The sequence below is a fragment of the Odocoileus virginianus genome, chromosome 32, assembly GCF_023699985.2.
Source record: "Odocoileus virginianus isolate 20LAN1187 ecotype Illinois chromosome 32, Ovbor_1.2, whole genome shotgun sequence".
NCBI lineage: Eukaryota > Metazoa > Chordata > Mammalia > Artiodactyla > Cervidae > Odocoileus > Odocoileus virginianus.
Window position 1 is genome coordinate 1,288,253 of NC_069705.1, and position 18,263 is coordinate 1,306,515.

At 47.6% G+C, this 18,263-nt stretch overlaps 1 protein-coding gene across 1 annotated transcript in view; it reads right to left on the bottom strand.

The window, feature by feature from the left end:
• Window positions 1–13,939: 13,939 nt before the first annotated feature.
• Window positions 13,940–18,263, bottom strand: part of SFRP1 (secreted frizzled related protein 1) — a 44,656-nt gene continuing 40,332 nt past the window's right edge. The window contains exon 3 of the mRNA XM_070459722.1: window positions 13,940–17,397. Within this exon, the coding sequence (XP_070315823.1) occupies window positions 17,075–17,397 (323 nt within the window). The 3' untranslated portion in view covers window positions 13,940–17,074. The remainder of the gene's footprint in view (window positions 17,398–18,263) is intronic.

Below are 18,263 nucleotides of genomic sequence, written 5' to 3' on the forward strand. Positions count from 1 at the left end.
AGGCCCCGGACCTCCGCAAACTGGAAGGGAGAAGGGGGCTTGTTTCAGGAAGGACCACGGGGTAAGCTGACCGGGTGCTCCTCTAACTCTCTGTCATGAAAGACCAGTGACTTTTTCTTGTTTTTTTTTTTTAACTTTTTAAATTTTGTATCAGCCTACAGCCAATAACAATGGTGTGACAGTTTCAGGGGAACAGCAAAAGGACTCAGCCACACATATCCCTGTATCCATTCTCGCCCAGACTCCCCTCCCATCCAGGCTGCCACATAGCATTGAGCAGAGTTCCCTGTGCTATATGGTAGGTCCTTGTTGCTTATGCATTTTAAATGTAGCAGTGTGTACATGTCCATCCCAAACTCCATAACTACCCCTCTTCCCCACTTTCCTCCCTTGCAACCACCATTTCATTCTTTAAACCTATGTGTCTGTTTCTGTTTTGCAAATAAGTTCATTCGTGATATTTCTTTTTTATATTTTGCATTTGAGGGATGTCATATGATATCCTTCCTCCTCTGACTCAGTATGACAATCTCTAGGTCCATCCTTGTTGCTACAAATGACATTTATTTCATTTTTTATGGCTGAGTAATATTTCATTGTATGTATGTACCACTTCTACCTTACCCATCCTTCTATCTGTGGACACTTAGATGGCGTCCACATCTTGGGTGCTGTAAATAGTGCTACAGTGAACACTGGGGTGCGTGTACCCTTTCAAACCATGTTTTCCTCCGAGTTTAAGCCCAGGGGTGGGATTTCAGGGTCTGGTCTATGAAGGAACTCTATATTTTGAAAGCTATCATAAAAACAAATTGTTAGGGGAAAAAAGTGAATAAACACAAAGCGTACAAAATGCAAGCTCAACATTTGTATCCTTAGATTCGCCATGAAATCATTCCATCAATGATCACTCTCTGCAGGTATTTCACGTGTACACTGACAGCCCTCCAGGATCTTGCTCTGCATGGCACTAGCTGGGTCAGATCTACAGAAGCCACTCGCTTCCCAAGCAGCAGTGGACAGACCCAGGCTGTGTCTTTCCTCTTCCCCAGCAGCTGCTCCAGGCATCTTGAAGTTCTTTCTCAGCAGGACCATCTCCGGAGCATCAGTGGTTCCCACGGCATCAGCTCTGCGTCCTGATGCTCTCAGTGTCCAAGCTGTCCCTTCTGCTGGGACACCCTCTTCCTGACTCAGCCTGTCCCATCCTCGCTATTCTCTGGGGCCCGATTTCACACCACCTGCACTCCTCTTTCCGTCATGCTGGATGGCATCGTTCTGAGGCTGCTCTGATCTGGTGCCCCCCTCTTTCCACCAGCGCTGTGATCATTTAAGTCCATGTCTTCCCTCCCCAGGGCTTCCCAGGAGGCTCAGTGCTAAACAATCCACCTGCCGATGCAGGAGCCACAGGAGACGTGGGTTCCATCCCTGGGCCGGGAAGATCCTCTGGAGGAGGAAATGGCAACCCACTCCAGTATTCTTGCCTGGAGAATCCCATGGACAGAGGAGCCTGGTGGGCTATAGTCCATGGGGTCTCAAAGAGTCGGACCTGACTGAGCGACTGAACACACTTTCCTTTCTTGGGGGACGGCAGGATACTTGGGGGCAGGATTCATTTCTGCTTTTACCTTTGCTGCCTTCATAATAGTACCCAGGGTTTACCCAAGAAAGTTGGCTTCTATCAACAGTTGAAAACAACACAACGGTCTCCCTCAGTCTGCACGGAGCAGGCCGGGCCAAGAGAAATGGTCGTTTGTCCGTTCTTCCTACCTCCAGGGCCGAGGAAGCCCAGGCCCCAGTGGCCCCAGGCCAGAGAAATCCAGCAGCCCTAAGGAAAGGGGCTGACTGCTGAGGGAACCCTTTGGAAGGGCTCTGCGCCTCCCAGAGCTCTCCAGAAAGTGAGGCCGCCAGTGGCCCCCTGCCTCAGGTAGGCAGGACGCGTCCCTTCATCTCCCTCAGGCCCCTGCCCAGCGGAGGGTCAGGGACCAAGGCTTGGTTGGCCCAAGCTGGAGATGCCGACCTGGCAGCTGGAAGACGGGTCGGCGGTGTGTGAAAGGGAGCACTTTTGTTTAGAGTCTCGTGTGCATGGCACGCACAAGGCTTGATTACAGGGTGCTGAGCTGGGGGAGGAATGTGCCGCGTGAGCTGGAAAACCCGTCGTGGCTTGTTTTTTTTTTTTTTTTCCAGCATCCGAGGATGCACCCGGACAGAGGGCGGCATGTGGGCAAAACGCGCCACATTTCAACCCTATGGGAGCTGACCTGCGTCTCCCTGCACCTCAGAAAGGCTGCCACCCCTTCAGTTCTGCTGCCCAGCCGGCTTGAAAGCCTTGAGTCAAAGGCCGTTGGAAGAGGGTGAATGAGAAGCCTGAGAGGCAGGGCAGCCCTTGAAAGGATCCGGTCTATCAAGGATCTTGACCTACTACAGCACGGACAGACTCCCGACTGCGGTCCTGCCTGCGGGAGGGTCCCTGCTGAATCATGCCCCAAACCAGAGTCTCCCAGCCCAGGACTGTGTCTGGCTATGAAGGGGAGACAAGGAAGATAGGAAGGTTGAGGGGGCGGGCATGGGAGGGGCCAAAGGGAGAGCTGTAAGTGAAGACAATGTTTTTGTGCCTTTGAACATTTTTATGGAAATGCATATGACATATAACGATGTGAAAATGTTAGGTGTGTGACACGTTGACTCGATACATGTGTATATTATCATATGATTGCCATTGTAGCAATAATTAGCACCTTGATCATGCTATATATAATTACAGTTGCTTTTTACCTTTGCTGCCTTCCTAATAGTGCCCAGTGGAATAATGAAGATCTAGCTTTTAGCAAGTTTGATGATTATCATATGCCACTTCTGTTTATATTCACTATACCAGCCATTAGATCTCTAGGGCTTATTTACTACTTGCTGTAACTTTAGACCCTTAAACCTTGTTCTATCCCTCAACACAAAAGGCAGGGTGGACCATGAGAACATCATGCTAAATGAGTTGCACAAAAAGACAAATAGTGTATGATATCACTGAGATGTGGACTGTGGAAAAGCCAGACTCATAAAAGTGGAAAGTCATTCAGACACAGAAAACAAACTTATGATCACAAAAGGGAAAAGGGAGGGATAAATTAGGAATTTGGGGTTAATATACACACACTACTATATAAAATAGATGAACATCAAGGACTTACTGTATAGCACAGGGAACTATATTCAATATCTTGGAATAATCTATAATAGAAAGGAATCTGAAAAGCATATATAAAAACATAGATAGATAGATAGATAACTGAATTGGGCTTCCCTAGTAGCTCAGTTGGTAAAGAATCCATCTGTAATGCAGGAGACCCCGGTTCGATTCCTGAGTAGGGAAGATCCCCTGGAGAAGGGATAGGCTGCCCACTCCAGTATTATTGGGCTTCCCTGGTGGCTTAGCTGGTAAAGAATCTGCCCGCAATGCAGGAGACCTGGATTCAATCCCTGGGTTGAGAAAATCCCCTGGAGAAGGGAAAGGCTACCCACTCCAGTATTCTGGCCTGAAAAATTCCATGGACTGTATTGTCCATGGGGTCACAAAGAGTCGGACACAACTGAGCGACTTTCCCTTTCACAACTGAATTACTTTGCTATACCCCTGAAGCTAACACAACATTGTAAATCAACTATATGCCAATAAGAAAATGGAAGATGATTTTTTAAAATATCTTCATTTTAAATTTAAAATTTTAGAATCATCATTTTAAATGTTTTTTAAAAAAATAAGAATGGAAAAGAGAAAAGACAGAAAAGAATCAGCAAGGGAAAAAGGAAAATAAAGAAATAAACAAAAGCTGTGGGGAAGACGGCAAATAGGAGGTGATGTTTATAGAGCCTATTACATCTTGAGGGACAGGGTTGCTTGGATGTGTCCCCTCCAAGGAGGGGCCCTTGGTTCAAGTTGCCTCTTTCTCCCACCAGCAAGGAGCAGGGCCACACAGGTGAGCTCTGAGCGTCTCAGTGAAGCCCAAGGCAGTCGGATTCCTTCCTCTTCCCGGCACAAGTCCTGGGCGCCCAGGGGGCGAGTTCAGGGCTCCACCCCAGTCCAGCCAGAGTGCAAGGAAATGGAGTTATCTCACACATGGCAGGACGTCTGCTGAGGCTGGCTGGAAAGTACGTGCGCGCGTGTGAGTGTGTGTGTGAGTGTGCATGCATGCGTGTGTGGAGGGACAGATGAGGAGGAATTCGACCGGCCGGGGTTGGAAAATCTTGCCCCCTGAGAGTTCTGCTCACTTTCGCTTTGGGCGGAGCTGTTTTCGTCTTGTAATCCCCAGTGCGGTGAGCAGAGGGGGTGGAAAAAGCACCCCAGGAGGCTTTCTTCCATGAAAGAGGCCACGAAAATGTGCAAGGAATTCAGAAATATGGGGTGACTGCACCCGTAGCTTCCAACTCACATCTTCCTGGGCTCTGGAAACCTTCCTTTGTCCCAGAAATGCCCAGGAGAGATGGAACAGTATTTTTTAAAAACTATTTTTAAATGTGGTAAATATACATACCAAAACTGACCATCTTTTTTTTTTTTTATTGAAGTATAGTTGATGTCCAACATTGTGTTCATTTCTGCTCTCCGGCAGTGTGGCTCGGTTATATACATATATACATTCTTTTTCAAACCCTTTTCCATTAGAGTTTATCACAGGATATTATATACAGTTCCCTATGTGATATCACCAGACTTTGTCGTTCATCCATCCTGTATATAACAGTTTGTGTCTGAAAATCCCTAACTCCCACCCCATTCCTCCCCCTCCCCTCATCCTCCTAGGCCACCACTAGTCTATTCCCAGTTTACCATCTTAACCATTTTTAAGGGTAGAGTTCAGTCGGGTTGAGTACACTCGCATTGTTCCCTTTTTATCTCACAAACTTGAAACTCTGTTCCTGTGAAACAGCTCTCTGCTTTCCTGGCCCCCAGCCCCCAGCAACCACCATTCTGCTTTCTGTCTCTGTGAACTTGACCATTCTACAGATCCCCTCTAAATGGAATCACGTGGTACTTGTCATTTGTGGCTAGTTTGTGGCTCAGACAGCAAAGAGTCTGCCTGCAATGCAGGAGACCTGGGTTCCATTCCTGGGTTGGGAAGATCCCCCGGAGAAGGAAGTGGCAACCCACTCCAGTATTCTTGCCTGGAAAATCCCATGGACCAAGGAGCCTGGGGTAGGGGGGGTGGCTACAGTCCTGGGGTTGCAAAGAATTGGACACAACTGAGTGACTCACACTCTGTTCCTCTGTTATTTCACTTCACATAATGTCCTCAAGTTTCATTGATGCTGGAGCGTGTGTCAGAATTTCCTTCCTTTTAAAGGCTGAAAATATTCCATTGTACGGATACACCATGCTTTGTTTATCCACTCATCCCCCTTTTGGCTCTTGTGGATAACACTGCTGTTGAGCACGAGTGCACCAATATCTCTTCAAGACCTTACCTTCTGTTCTTTTCAGTGTACACCCACAAATGGAATTGCATGAATCACATGGTAATTTATTTTTCATTTTTTGAGAAACTGCCATATTATTTCCCACAACCACCTCCCCACCCCAGCTTGTAGTTTTGATTCGCATTTTCCTAATGGTAATAGTGATGTTGAGAATCTTTGGATGTGCTTATTTGAATATCTCTTTGGAGAGAGAAATGACTATTCAATCCCTTGCCCATTTCTTACTAAGGTTCTTTACTTTGTTGCTGTTGTCAGAGTTCTAGATATATTCTAGGTCTTAACCCCTTATCATGTGTATGATTTGCAAATTCTTCCATTCCATGGGTTGCCTTTTCACTCTGCTGTGTCCTTTGGTGCAGAGAAGTTTTAAATTTTGATGTAATCCAATTCATTCATTTTTTTCCCCTTTGGTTTCCTGTAAAAAGAGGATTTTTAGCCAATTTCCATAGCATGGCTCTTCTCAAGATGGTCTTTAAGAGAGAGAACAAGATAACACCCTGTGCTGACGTGTGTCCTGGATCTCAGAGCAGCCCCAACAAGCAGACGTGGACCAGACAGGAGCTGACCTCTTTCTGTTGTTTTCCATGTCAGAATTAGCATGAGGCTCTAAGATATCCTTTTTTTTCTCTTTTTTTTTTTGCAGACCTGTGTTAAACTTAGGAGTTTGGTTTTTGGCTTCTTTGTTTTGCTCTTGCTGGTTGGGTTTTGTTTTGATGCTGGGTTGTTGTTTTGTTTATTTTTTTTTTTTTCTGTGCCTTATGAGTACACATTTTCAAGTTGTACAGCATGAAATTCTAAAGAATTAACTTCACATGTAAGATCCAAAACAAGCCACTTACTTAGGAGAAAACATCCCAGGCTTTCTGGCTGGTTCAGATCTCCATTGCTCACATCATCAGATGGGATCCTTCTAAAAATCAATAAAGGGTCCCCAGGGGAGTGAGCCAAATGTGAACATTTAATGGCTCTGAAAGATAAGGAGCTGAAAGCATCTTTGAAGAAAGAGCTCAGCGTGCAGGTCCTAGCTCTGCGCTTTATGAGTCCTGACTGTTCGATGTCAGCTGCTGGGTCCTCTGCCAAAGAAACACTGGAAAGCCAGCTTTCCCCTAATTTCCTTGGTATGTCAGCAACTGATGGACACTTTCTGTGAAGCCAGACCAATCTTTAATACATTCCAATCTACTGGCATGAATTCACCACTTTCCTCTCATAATGGAAAAAAAGCAAAGCTAGTTTAATTGAACTAGCTTCCACCCAATGGTGCCCCAGGAGGTGAGGAAGCGCTCCCTCTGAGTAACTCTCCTTTTTACTGAGGGATCCCATATAGGGTCCCATCTGCTGATCCAGAAGTCCAGCTATTTCCACTCATCCTCCTTCTAAACCATGAAGACAAGTTACCCAAGTACTGGCAATACAGTGGGGGGGGGGGGGGGTACCCATGCAGGTATCATATGTATTACAACGTGTAATATAAGGTACAACGTATATCACACTAGCACACCTCACGTGCCTACAAACATGCTAAAGGTTTTAAAAGACATTCCAGGGACAAGAGGGACCCATGAGACAGGCTTGGCGCCGCACAGTTTAACACCCCGTTATACATCGGGCATGGCAGACACTTGCAGAGGAGGGGTCTACGACGGGGGAGCCCCCCACGGCCTGGCAGTGGAACCACATGACACACACAGACACCAACACCAGTGCAAGCACACACATCCCAACACCAAGCCCTGCACACTCTGACACTCCCAGACACGCACGCACACCATCCATACACACCCTGAGAAGAGATGTGCTCTCCACACAGCAGCTCAGGCCGTGTTATCTTCACGTTCTTCCGCTGAAGGAAATAAGAAGTGGACAAAAGCCCACAGCTTCCTAAAGGGGTTTGGGGGCCTGAGAAGGCAGGCCTGGCTGATTTTATTTTTATCAAATTATTGTTGATTTATAATGCTGTGTTTCTGCTGGACGGCAAAGTTATTCAGTGATGTGCTGGGCTTCGTTGTTCAGTTGTGTCTGACTCTTTGCGACCCCATGAGCCGCAGCCCACCAGGATCCTCTGTCCATAGGATTCTCCAGGCAAGAATACTGGAGCAGGTTGCCATGCCCTCCTCCAGGGGGTCTTCCTGACCCAGGGATTGAACCAAGGTCTCCCTCATCACATGCAGATTCTTTACGGTTGAGACACTAGGGAAGCCGTGTACAGCAACCTGTAGAGCTAAGTGATTCAGTTATACGTACATACATCATTTTTTCATATTATTTTCCATTATGATTTATTACAATATGTTGAATATAGTTCCCTGTGCTATACAGTAGAGTCTTGTTGTTTATCTATTCTACATATACTTGTATCTGTTCATCTCAAACTCTTCATTTATCCCTCCCTTCGGTAACCACAAGTTTGTTCTCTGTGCCTGTGAGTCTGTTTCTGTTTTGTAAACAAGTTTATTTGTATCATACTTTAGATTCCACTATAAATGATATCATATGGTCTTTGTCTTTCTCTTTCTGACTTTACTTAGTCTGACCATCTCTAGATTCATCCATGTTGTTGCAAATGGCAGTATTCCCTTCTTTTCACGGTTGAGTAGTATTCCATTGTATGTATTTATCACATTTTCTTTATTCATTCATTTGCTGTTGGACATCTAGGTTGCTTCCATGTTCCTGCTAAATAGTTTCCCTTTTCTCCATACTTTCTCCATTGGCTAAATTTAGAATAAGTCATCATCCTTTTGCCTTATTCCAAACATGTTGTATGTGTAACCCATAAGAAAATGCACCCTGAACTCCTGGAACGGTTGGGCTTCTTGGAGGAGTAAATTAGAGTCCATGGGAGGTGGTCTCTGGAGTCTGAGATGAAGGAGAGAAGAGACAGCATGCTGAGTCCATCCCAGATCCCGAGCGTTCCTGAGGATAAGTGTTCATCCCCGTGAACAGAGGCTGGCCTCTCTTCTCATGGACTCTGGCTTGTTTCCAGCACAGGTCGAGTTCAAACGTTTCGTGCTGCCTGGACAGTGACTAGGCTGTAAGAAAATCCAGGGGTTCTGATCAGGTCTGGAGACAAGGCTTGTCTAGTAGAGACCTGGTTGATTCCGAAGGTAGGAATTCTTTGCCTCCGATCCAAGTTTCATTCCTGATGGCATGCCGCTTCCCGGTTCAAAGGCAAGACCTTCCATTCCTTCTTCCCACCTACCCTCCTCACAAAAGGTCATATGGGAAAAAAAAAAGAAAAAAAGGTTGGCTTTGAATAGAGGCCCTGAGGTTTGTTTGTACATCACCCCTCCCTTGTAAATCAACATTTTAATGAGTTAAGTACACAGTAAGAAACACGGGGGTCACATTCCTCTGAAACACTTGGGGTGGGGGCGCATTTAGCTTAATCCCAAATCAGGAAATAAGCCAGGGCCTTGTCACGTCTCCTTTGTCCCCACATTTGGCCCAGCATCCGGGACCCCAGGTGGGCAAGACAAAGCAGGAGCTCACAGCCCTACATCCTGTAGCTGGTGGGTGAGAGCCACCTGACAGCCTGCCTGGGCGGGGGGCGGTGGGCGGGGGGGGGGGGGACACCTGGCCGCATAATCGATACCAACAATACCAACTACCAACCATGCCAACAGCGCCCAGACAGCCTCCCTGGCAGGCAGGCGGGCAGGCAGAATAGGAGGCAAGCGATAATGAGAACAATGAAAGGGTCTGACATGGAAATTTCAGTAGGAAATAAGCAATTACATGAGAACAAACATTCCCAACGCCACTCACAATCATCCCAACACATCACAGTGATTATAGAAACGAGAGCAACAAATTGAGACCCGGAGCTGTTTGCACTTTGGAAAAAAACGTCCTCCTGGGATGGAGCTGTGACCCTCGCCGGGCGCATGTGTGATTCTGTGTGTGTAGGGGAGGTGGGGCGGGGGTGCTTTTGAAACACATGAATTTCATTTGACTTGATTTCAAGCTGGATCTCTTTCTGCTGCAGTTGAAACCTCTTCTCCTGAAAAAAAAAAAAAAATTACGTTTCTATCTACCAGGCGGGGAGGAGACAGTGAGTCAGCAAAGAAGGATGACTTTCTCTGGGCCTGTGGAGGTTCAATGGAACCGTGATGGGAAATTCAGACCCAGAGAAGAATGGTCCCCAACGAAGAGCTGGGCTCTCTGGCTCGACTGGAGGTAGGATCACAGGGGAGGAGGGTCTAGGTTGCAATTATCGAATATTTTGCTAGAGGCCTGAGAAAGGCCACCGCTGTCCTACTTTTCATCAAGAGTTACAACACAGTAACTTCACACAGTATTCTTCATTGGGGGATGCCTTCATCATCCCTCTCCCACCTCCACCTCTTAAACAGCCTGCAGAGAGGCGGCATCTGAAAGTAAGGACGGAGCTCAAGAGAGTTATGGGAGGGCACGGAGAGTTTACACATGGTAGGGGTCCGTAAGCCAATGGCAGAGCTGCGAAGCTCTAGGAAGCTAGGGGTGCCCCTGTTGGCTCAGACGGCAAAGAATCTGCTCGCAATACGGGAGACCTGGGTTCAATCCCTGGGTCAGGAAGATCCCCTGGAGAAGGGAATGGCTACCCACTCCTGTATTCTTGCCTGGAGAATTCCATGGACAGAGGAGCCTGGGGGGCTAGAGTCAGCGGGGTTGCAAAGAATCAGATTTAACTGAGCATCACAGGCTGGGGTTCAATTTTCTGCCTCTTCCTCCTCCACTTCCTCTTCTGCAGGGGCCTTGGGGGTCTCCCCCAAGCCTGGCCCAGCCCAGGGTCTGATTTGCTGTGCTGGGGGGGGTACATACTGCTGCTGGATCTCACTGAGTAACCTGCCAGGATGAGCAGTCAGAGCTGGGTTTCCCAGCGGCCTCTGCTGACCCCCTTGAGAGGGAGTGCTGACCCCTGAGGAAGCCAGGTAATTCTGGGGAATCCATCCTGGCTGTCTCTGGGCCACACTATGACATACACACTTGGGTTTTGGCATTCGAGGCCTTTATTCCTTCAGACAAAGGGCTCAATCTTCTAAGCAAAGAGGTTAAATTACCCAGATCTGCACAAACTCTCTGGGGGACTCGAAGATAAAAATGGAAACTGAGACCCTTAAACTACCTTCCACCCCCAATCTTTTCCCAGGTACAAAGAGTGATAGTGACGGTTGGTGTGCATTGTTTAAAAGTACAACAGATGTGGGATCATGTTCAAGATGAGGTCTCCTCCTCTTTCTAATTCTCACCCTCTCTTTTTAAGGATATCTAATGTGCAGTTCTGGGGGTTGATGGCTTTATTTATCATTCAGTCCTGACTTCCAGGGAATCTCAGAGCAGCCTCCAGCCCAGGATTCCACCTGGCTGGCTGATGGACCTCCAGGCTCCTGGAGCGTGCCGTTTCAGGGCTCAGAACTCGGGAAATCCAGGGAAGAGAGAAGGTAAAACCAATCCTTGTAGCTCATGGATGCCTACAGCAGAGCTCTGCTGAAATGCCAGAGGGCAGGGCCACGAGATTTCAGAACCCTTCACCCCCTGCCCCATCCACCAGCTCCAGCGCTCAGGTGATGGGAAGGTCATCCTAATTTAAACCACGTGGTGGGGTTTCAGCTGTGGAAAAATTGCTGGATCCTGTCTCCTACCTCCCACCTCCTCCTTCCCTCCCCTTAAATGCACACATGCAACTTTCCCTCCCTTTATTTAAGCAAACAACTTTCTCCGTGATTAAGTACAGCCTCCACTTATCTAAATAGTCCACAGATGTATAAAGACACAGGCGCTCTGGGCTCCTATTTGCAGCCTGTTCTGGTACCCATCTTCCCTAAACCTACAAAGAGCAGCCTTCCTGGGCCTTCACTGACAGAAATTCCTCACGCCTGGTCCCCCAGTAAATCAGCCCTTTTGGGCAGGCTGGCCTCAATTTATCAAAGAGGTGGGATTTCCCCTCCAAACACTTCATTCCCCTCCTCCTCCACCCCTCTTTTCGTGGCCTCTTCCATAACCTGAGCTTGAAGCTGCCCAGATGTGAGCATCGCAACATGGAAATTTCCCGTTCTGTTCTCAAATCCTGATACAGTTGGGCGGTGGAGGGGAACACCAGCTGGAGGTGAACTTCAAGGCCCGTGCAGTGGGCCGGGCCTGGTGGGGGAGGAGGGATAGGGGAAGGTTGGTTAAAGGGCAGAGGCAGGATGGTTAACAGTTTGCTGAGCAATTTATTTATTTATTTTTTTTTTTAAAGGAAAGGACTTTGGGGGAAAAGAATCACCCCCTGGAAAGCTCAGACAAAAGTGAACTCTGAGTGGACGGGGAGAATGGGCTCTCAGCTTTGAGTTTCTAACTGCGACTCTCGCAGTTTTTCTTTCCACCCCAAAGTTTGGTTAATATTTTGAGTCCTGACCCAAACGACTGCATTAGTACCGCTGGGAGCCCGGACTCTGCTGGGCGGGAGGCCCTTTTTGCAGCTTGGAGCCTTCCAGGACCAGCAGCATCAGCCCCGCCCCTCACTCTGGAGCCAATCAGAAATGCAGAACGCCAACGTGGCTTCAGATCTGTCCAATCAGAACCTACATCTTAACGCAGTCTCCAGTTAACTCACTTGTATATTAAGAGTTTGGAGAAGCCCTCTTGGAGAGCCTGATGTACCCGCAGTAAAGGAAAGAGTTAGGTTCATCCACTCCCTGGTGTACCTCTTGATTAATGCCTAATAAGAGCAGAACTTCAGACTGGGCTGCAGCAATACGAAGCGTGTGAGTAGGAAAAAGGAGGGCTGCCGGTAGCGCTCAGGCCCCTTGAACTTTGCAACTGCAGCCCACCAGGCTCCTCTGTCCATGGAGTTTTCCAGGCAAGGATACTGGAGCCGGTTGCCATTTCCTACTCTGGGGCATCTTCCTGACCCAGCGATCAAACTCCTGTCTCCTGCCTTGGTAGATGAATTCTTTACCACTGCCCCACCTGGGAAGCCCTGCAGGTAGGGAAAGGAGATGCCAAAATAATTGTCCACCTCTCAACCCCAAGCCACTTATGTCCTACAGGATGTTATGGAAAGAAGGATCCAGTGGACTGCTGGCGTCTGGTAAACCTGGATCACTAGTTCAAAGCTGAGATCCTAAGGCCCCAGGGAAAACCTCCCGAATCTCAATTTCTGGGACTGGTCAGCAGAAACCACACGTTAGCAAGCTCCCCTCGGTGACACATGCAAAGACTTAAGAATGAATCTCCTTATTTCTTCTGCATGCTGTAGGATGGTTGGTACAGATTTCTCCTTCTCAGGAGAGAAACTGAATTGCTAGCACTTCTGGCTTCATCATTGCCTTAGAAGACCCACCTTGGATAACATGATCAAGCAGTCCTGACCCTCAGTACACCTCCAACTCCAGGGCGACACCAGCTGCTGAAGCTAGAATGCCTTTGTACACACACTTCAGCATCTATCTGGTGATCTGATTTTTAAATATTCACAAGAGCGGTGAGAACGTATGGGTCATGGTGGTGGGGTTCCACTGGGATGACATTGACACCCACACCCAGCTTAAGAGATTTCCCTTATCAGCCAGAGGGGAACGAAAAGGAATTTATGTCAGTCTTTTCCTTGGTCAGGCCGGCATAAGTATGGGAAAATCTTTTGCTACTGGAGCACAACTTAACCGGGATTTTTGCAAGTCCTCATACCACGCCTTAAAAATAGTGTCTCTGTGCTTAGGGGTGGTCTGGGGGTCACTTGGGAGAATTTGCTCACTTCTGGACAAAACTGCCAGCTGTCTGAGGTTCAGAAGTGCCTTGTTAATCAGGAAACAACATGAAGTTGTCACTGTCATTGCTCACAGAATACAAAGTCACACCGAAGAATTCCTTAGGCAAGAAACCTGTAGCCTGGATAAGACAAGCTAGGCTTGTCAAGTGCACTGCCTGTGTCCAGAGGGAGGACCCAGACCTTCTAATTCAGGCCTTGTTCCCCCCAGACTGAGTTCTGGTTCCAGCAATGCCAGGGACCTGGAAGCCCCAAACTCTCTGAGCAAACCTGGCCATCTCCCATCTGAGCATCTCATCTGTTAACAGGGAAGATATGGTTTCCTCTAAGGCTCACTCCATATACCAAAGAGTTTTCAAATCTTAGTTGGAATTTTAACATGGAATTTCTGGAGGGGAAAGAGCATCTGCAACCAAAAACATGGAAAAGAAACTCAGACAGGGTTGAAAAATACATTCTTGGGGAGCAGGTATTTAACCTCTCTGATCTGGAACATACAGCCGGGAGAAACTTCTGGAAGTGATTCAGGGGAGCAGGTGGTATACATGAGATGGGGTGCTGGTGCCTTGGGGCCCCCAGGTACTCTGCCATCCCACCATGCCCCGTTACCACGTGAAAAGTATTGAGTGGGGGCCAGAAAACATCACTGGAAAAACTGAAGAGAAGGGGTATGTGTGAGGCGGAGGAGGGGAAACGCTGTGCCATCGCGGGGAGGAGGAAAAATTCACCATGCACATTACCACTGATTAATTGAGTGATTTTAGTCAAGTGAATATTGATACATGGCAGGAAAAGCATGAAAATAAAATGAACACATACGGGAATTACTATTAACATAAGTGATAACATCAAAACATCTGGTAAAATGCAGTCAAAAATAAAACACACACAAATGAAATGGAATGTAAAACATTTTCACAGTATTCAAAGCATTTATAAGAGATTTAGGCTCTATAAGAGGAGTGCTACGTGGAGGAACTAGAGGAAACAGGAATCTGGTCTGTGTCCTATGTATCTGCTGGTGACAGGTCAGTGGGACCAGCACATTGTTCCAGGGAAACCTTTTCTAAAACAGAGCACCTAAGCCCGAGACATCCACACACTTACGGCAGAGCAACTGGGTACTTGGAGTCTGCTGAAAAAGACGGATTCCAGGTTTGCACAACAGGGCCTCTGTCATTTACAGACCCAGATGCCTTAGGGAGCCCTTGGTGCTAATTTACAGCCACCCAAAGCCAAGGGTGACACAGGATGCTCTACAAATAAAACATTGTTGGAATTCTCACCTCACTTTCTGTCTGCTAAGGAAAATACTGGTACTCTTCAAAGATTTGACTGAGTTTTGCCCATGACCTCACCGGATTCCACCCAGGATGATCATTTTAAACCTTTATGAAGACGATCTTTTGCACTAGCAGTGATTACCAAATCACCTACACCACTCTTCTGGAAAGGAGTGAGCAAGCCCACGAATCTGCAAGTTGGTTTCGTCATCCCCTTTGTTGAGAAAAGCAATGCTTTGTGATCAAATGCAGCTCTGGACCCAGAGCCTCCCTTCACCCTAAACTGGGTGACGGGTCACAGCCCAGGCTGTCCCATATCCACAGTGAACCTCAGGTCCGGGGCTCTGTAGCCGGGGAAAAACCTGCAGCTGCAATCCACATTTCCAATTTATTCTGAACTCTTATCTGCAAACACCACTTCCTACCTGAGAATTCCCATTTAGAGTCTACCTATTCACTGATAACCTTTCTAGAGTAACCACTGGGCCCCACTCAAAGCTTTCCCAAGGCCCCCACCCTGAAGCAGCCCTGTGACATGACACCCTCTGTCCAAGGTGTCACAAGCAGATACATAGCACTGAGCTTTGGGGTTAATCAATCAAAACTAAGACCCAGATCCAAGCTTTCATGAATTGCTCTGAATTTCAGTTGACAATAGGAAAGGAGGATATTTCTAATTCACTAATATATATATACACACATTTTTTTTTTAAAAATCATCCAAAATTACAGGCAAATCACATACAATCCCCAACACTTTATGATTAAAGGTCAGAGAGGATAAAAAATGTATTAAACGATGGATCACTAATTGTCAGGGGTTCATTAGATCTGGATAACCCTCAAGTAGGTAACGAGGTTGGCAGGCTGATTTTCAGGCTGTAGTTTAGGAAGTTAACAGGATGAGCCACGGGGTTGACAAGCCCAAGTCCCAGTGCAGCATCAGATTCACCCAGAGGGACAATCACTGAAGTTCTCAAGGTGTTACAGAGAATTAAGAATCTGACGTGAGGAAGAAATTAACATTAATTTTTTTTTTTTTTTGGAATTACTTCCTATACATTGAACGAGAGGAGTCAAGTTGCTTCCATGAATGGGTTTATGTACATCACTTATTAACACAACGGCTGTGAGAATTATCTTAGGGCCCTCAGGGAAAAACCGCAGTTGCTTTGCTTTCTAAATTCCCTCCTTGGAATGGGGACCTTTATAGCTTAACTTTCCCTCTGCAGAAATGAAAACAAAATATTTTGTTAAGTGCAGGAGGACAGGCAGGCAGGCTATTCTGAATGTCTCTGATCTCTAGGCAATCAAGTTCAAAGGAATCCATTCTTCAGAAGAAAAATGGGAGTGGGACGCACTGTGAGTTTAGATTAGCGTTGTGCTGGGCCCAGGGTGACCCAGAACCCCTCAGGAAGGAGAACCTCAGCTACGCTTCCAGGAGAATCCACCCACCACAGAAAATACCCAGAAAGACAGTTGCTCAGCTGGAAAGTGACCTCAAAGGCATGCAGAGTCCCCCATCTTGCCACACCTTTCCAAATGCTCCATGGAGACTTTTTTAAACAAACAGAAAGAAACCTTGAAGAGTCAGTGGGTTGTTGATTGCTTTAAAACAATGTGAAACAAACAAACAAGAGAATTAGATTAATAAGCTCTTCACCCAGTGACAGTTTGCCCTAGACTAGCAATTTGCTGGACTGTTCTAAATTTTTTTTTCTGTTTTTCTCCTTTAACTTTGTTTTGTTTTTTTTTTTTGAAAACCACTAACAATTGCCTTCCCAGTCTATGAGTCATCACCTCTGTCACCCAAGGCAGGCCTGTGCGGCCTTCCACGTGTCAGGAGGCGAGATCACGGCTGGGTCTGATGGTAACCACCTCCAGGGCATCTGAGACAGGCTGGTCCGTGTCAAGGACCACACGGAGGGGGGGGCCAGGCTCTGCACTCCCGTGGACTATTTCTCAAGCTCCCCCTCCCTGCACCAGTCACTCTCAGGAGCTGATCTTCATGGTGAGTGTGGTGGTGTGTTGGTTCCTGTCTGAACAATGGACAGAAAGAGAAAATTCCTCTGGAACGGAAAGCCATGCATTTTGCCAAGAGTTAGAAGGTTCTAGTTCCAACGGCATAGACTAGCTGATAGGTCCATACATGGTTTGCAGCGACACCAAGAGCGTAGCGGAAGCTAGCGTCTGCTGCCCTCACTAGCTCTGGCCACCAGCCCCCTTTCCGGGCCGGCAGCGTTGCCTTTTTTAGTGACTGTGTCTCCGGTGGACCCGGCCGGCCTGAAATCTCCCTTTCCCCCCCGGGGACGTGCTGCTCCACTTGTAGGTCTTGAGAAGCTTCCTAATCTAAGTGGGTTTCTCACCTGGGTGTGTGGCTTTAAATATCGGCTCTACCTGGTGGGGGCTGGAGCCTGGGGAAGGCAGGAGGGTCAAGGATGCTGCAAAGCAACTGGGTCACGCCGCCCTCCACCTCGAGGGAGCAAGGGGCTGGGGGGTGAACTGCCGGGGGTCCAGGGGCGTCCGCTCAGCCCTCCCCTCCCCTCACCCCAGGCTCCCTCCCCCAACCCGCGCCCCCCCCACCTCCCAAGAATCACTTGAAGACCGACTGGAAGGTGGGACACTCGTGATTCTTCATCTTCTTCATGAAGTTCTTGAACTCCTTGTTTTTCTTGTCCCACTTGTGGATGGCTGTCAGCAGGTACTGGCTCTTGACCTTGCGGCCCATGATGAGGAAGTGCTGGCTGAGGTTGTCCAGCTGGTGGCAGGGGCAGTCGGCCCCGTTCTTCAGGTAGAGCACCAGCTTCTTCAGCTCCTTCTTCTTGATGGGCCCCAGCTTCAGGGGCTTCTTCTTCTTGGGGACAATCTTCTTGTCGCCGTTTTCCTTTTTCACCTCTTTGATTTTCATCCTCAGGGCTAGAGGGGCGAGGGCAGGGAGGGGAAGAGGAGAGGAGAGAGTTTTAGAACACGGCTTTTCGGAAAGCTAGTGGGGAACACAGGGGGCTCAGCTCGGGGCTCTGAGATGACCTGGGGGCTGGGAGGGGGCTGGGGGAGGGAGGGCCCCGAGGGAGGGGATCTATGTACACATGTAGCTGATTCACTCGGTCATACAGCAGAAACCAACACGACATTATAAAGCAATTACACTCCAATTAAAAAAATGAAAACACGGCTTTTCATCCACAACCACAACCCACCTGGGGGCTGAAGAGCAGGAGAAATAAAAATCAAAGAGCACCTCAAACAGGGAGGCTGTCTGTATCTATTCTATAGATAAGGACCAAGGTCTCAGGCGACCTCCACACACAGATTCTGCCTCCTTGGTTTCAGTGTATCTGATGGTATCTTAATAGTTGCCACAGGATGCCATGAGCGGCTCAAACAAATGTTCAAAACCAAATCATGGGTTTTTTTAAAAAAAAACTCTGGGATTCAGATGGTCATACAATGCTTCAAGAGAAGAAGGGGACCCTCTAATCCAATCAAGGCCATATAATGTAATGGTACAGACCTCGGCACTCAAAGAAAAAACTTACCCTGAGTTTGTTGTTTTTTTAGGAGAAAGTTATTGGTTTAGTTTTTTTTAACATCCAAAGGACCTAAAATTCCGGCTCTGGAAATAAGACAGACAAGACCCACGTGTGTGCTGCCAGCAAGGCAAAGCTAACTGCATCAAACATCAGTGTCCGACTTCAGCATCAGGACCATGGTTCCAACCATGGCGTCTCCAGGAAGTTCAGACAGCATGTACCACTGACAGGCTGCCCACCATTCATCAACCA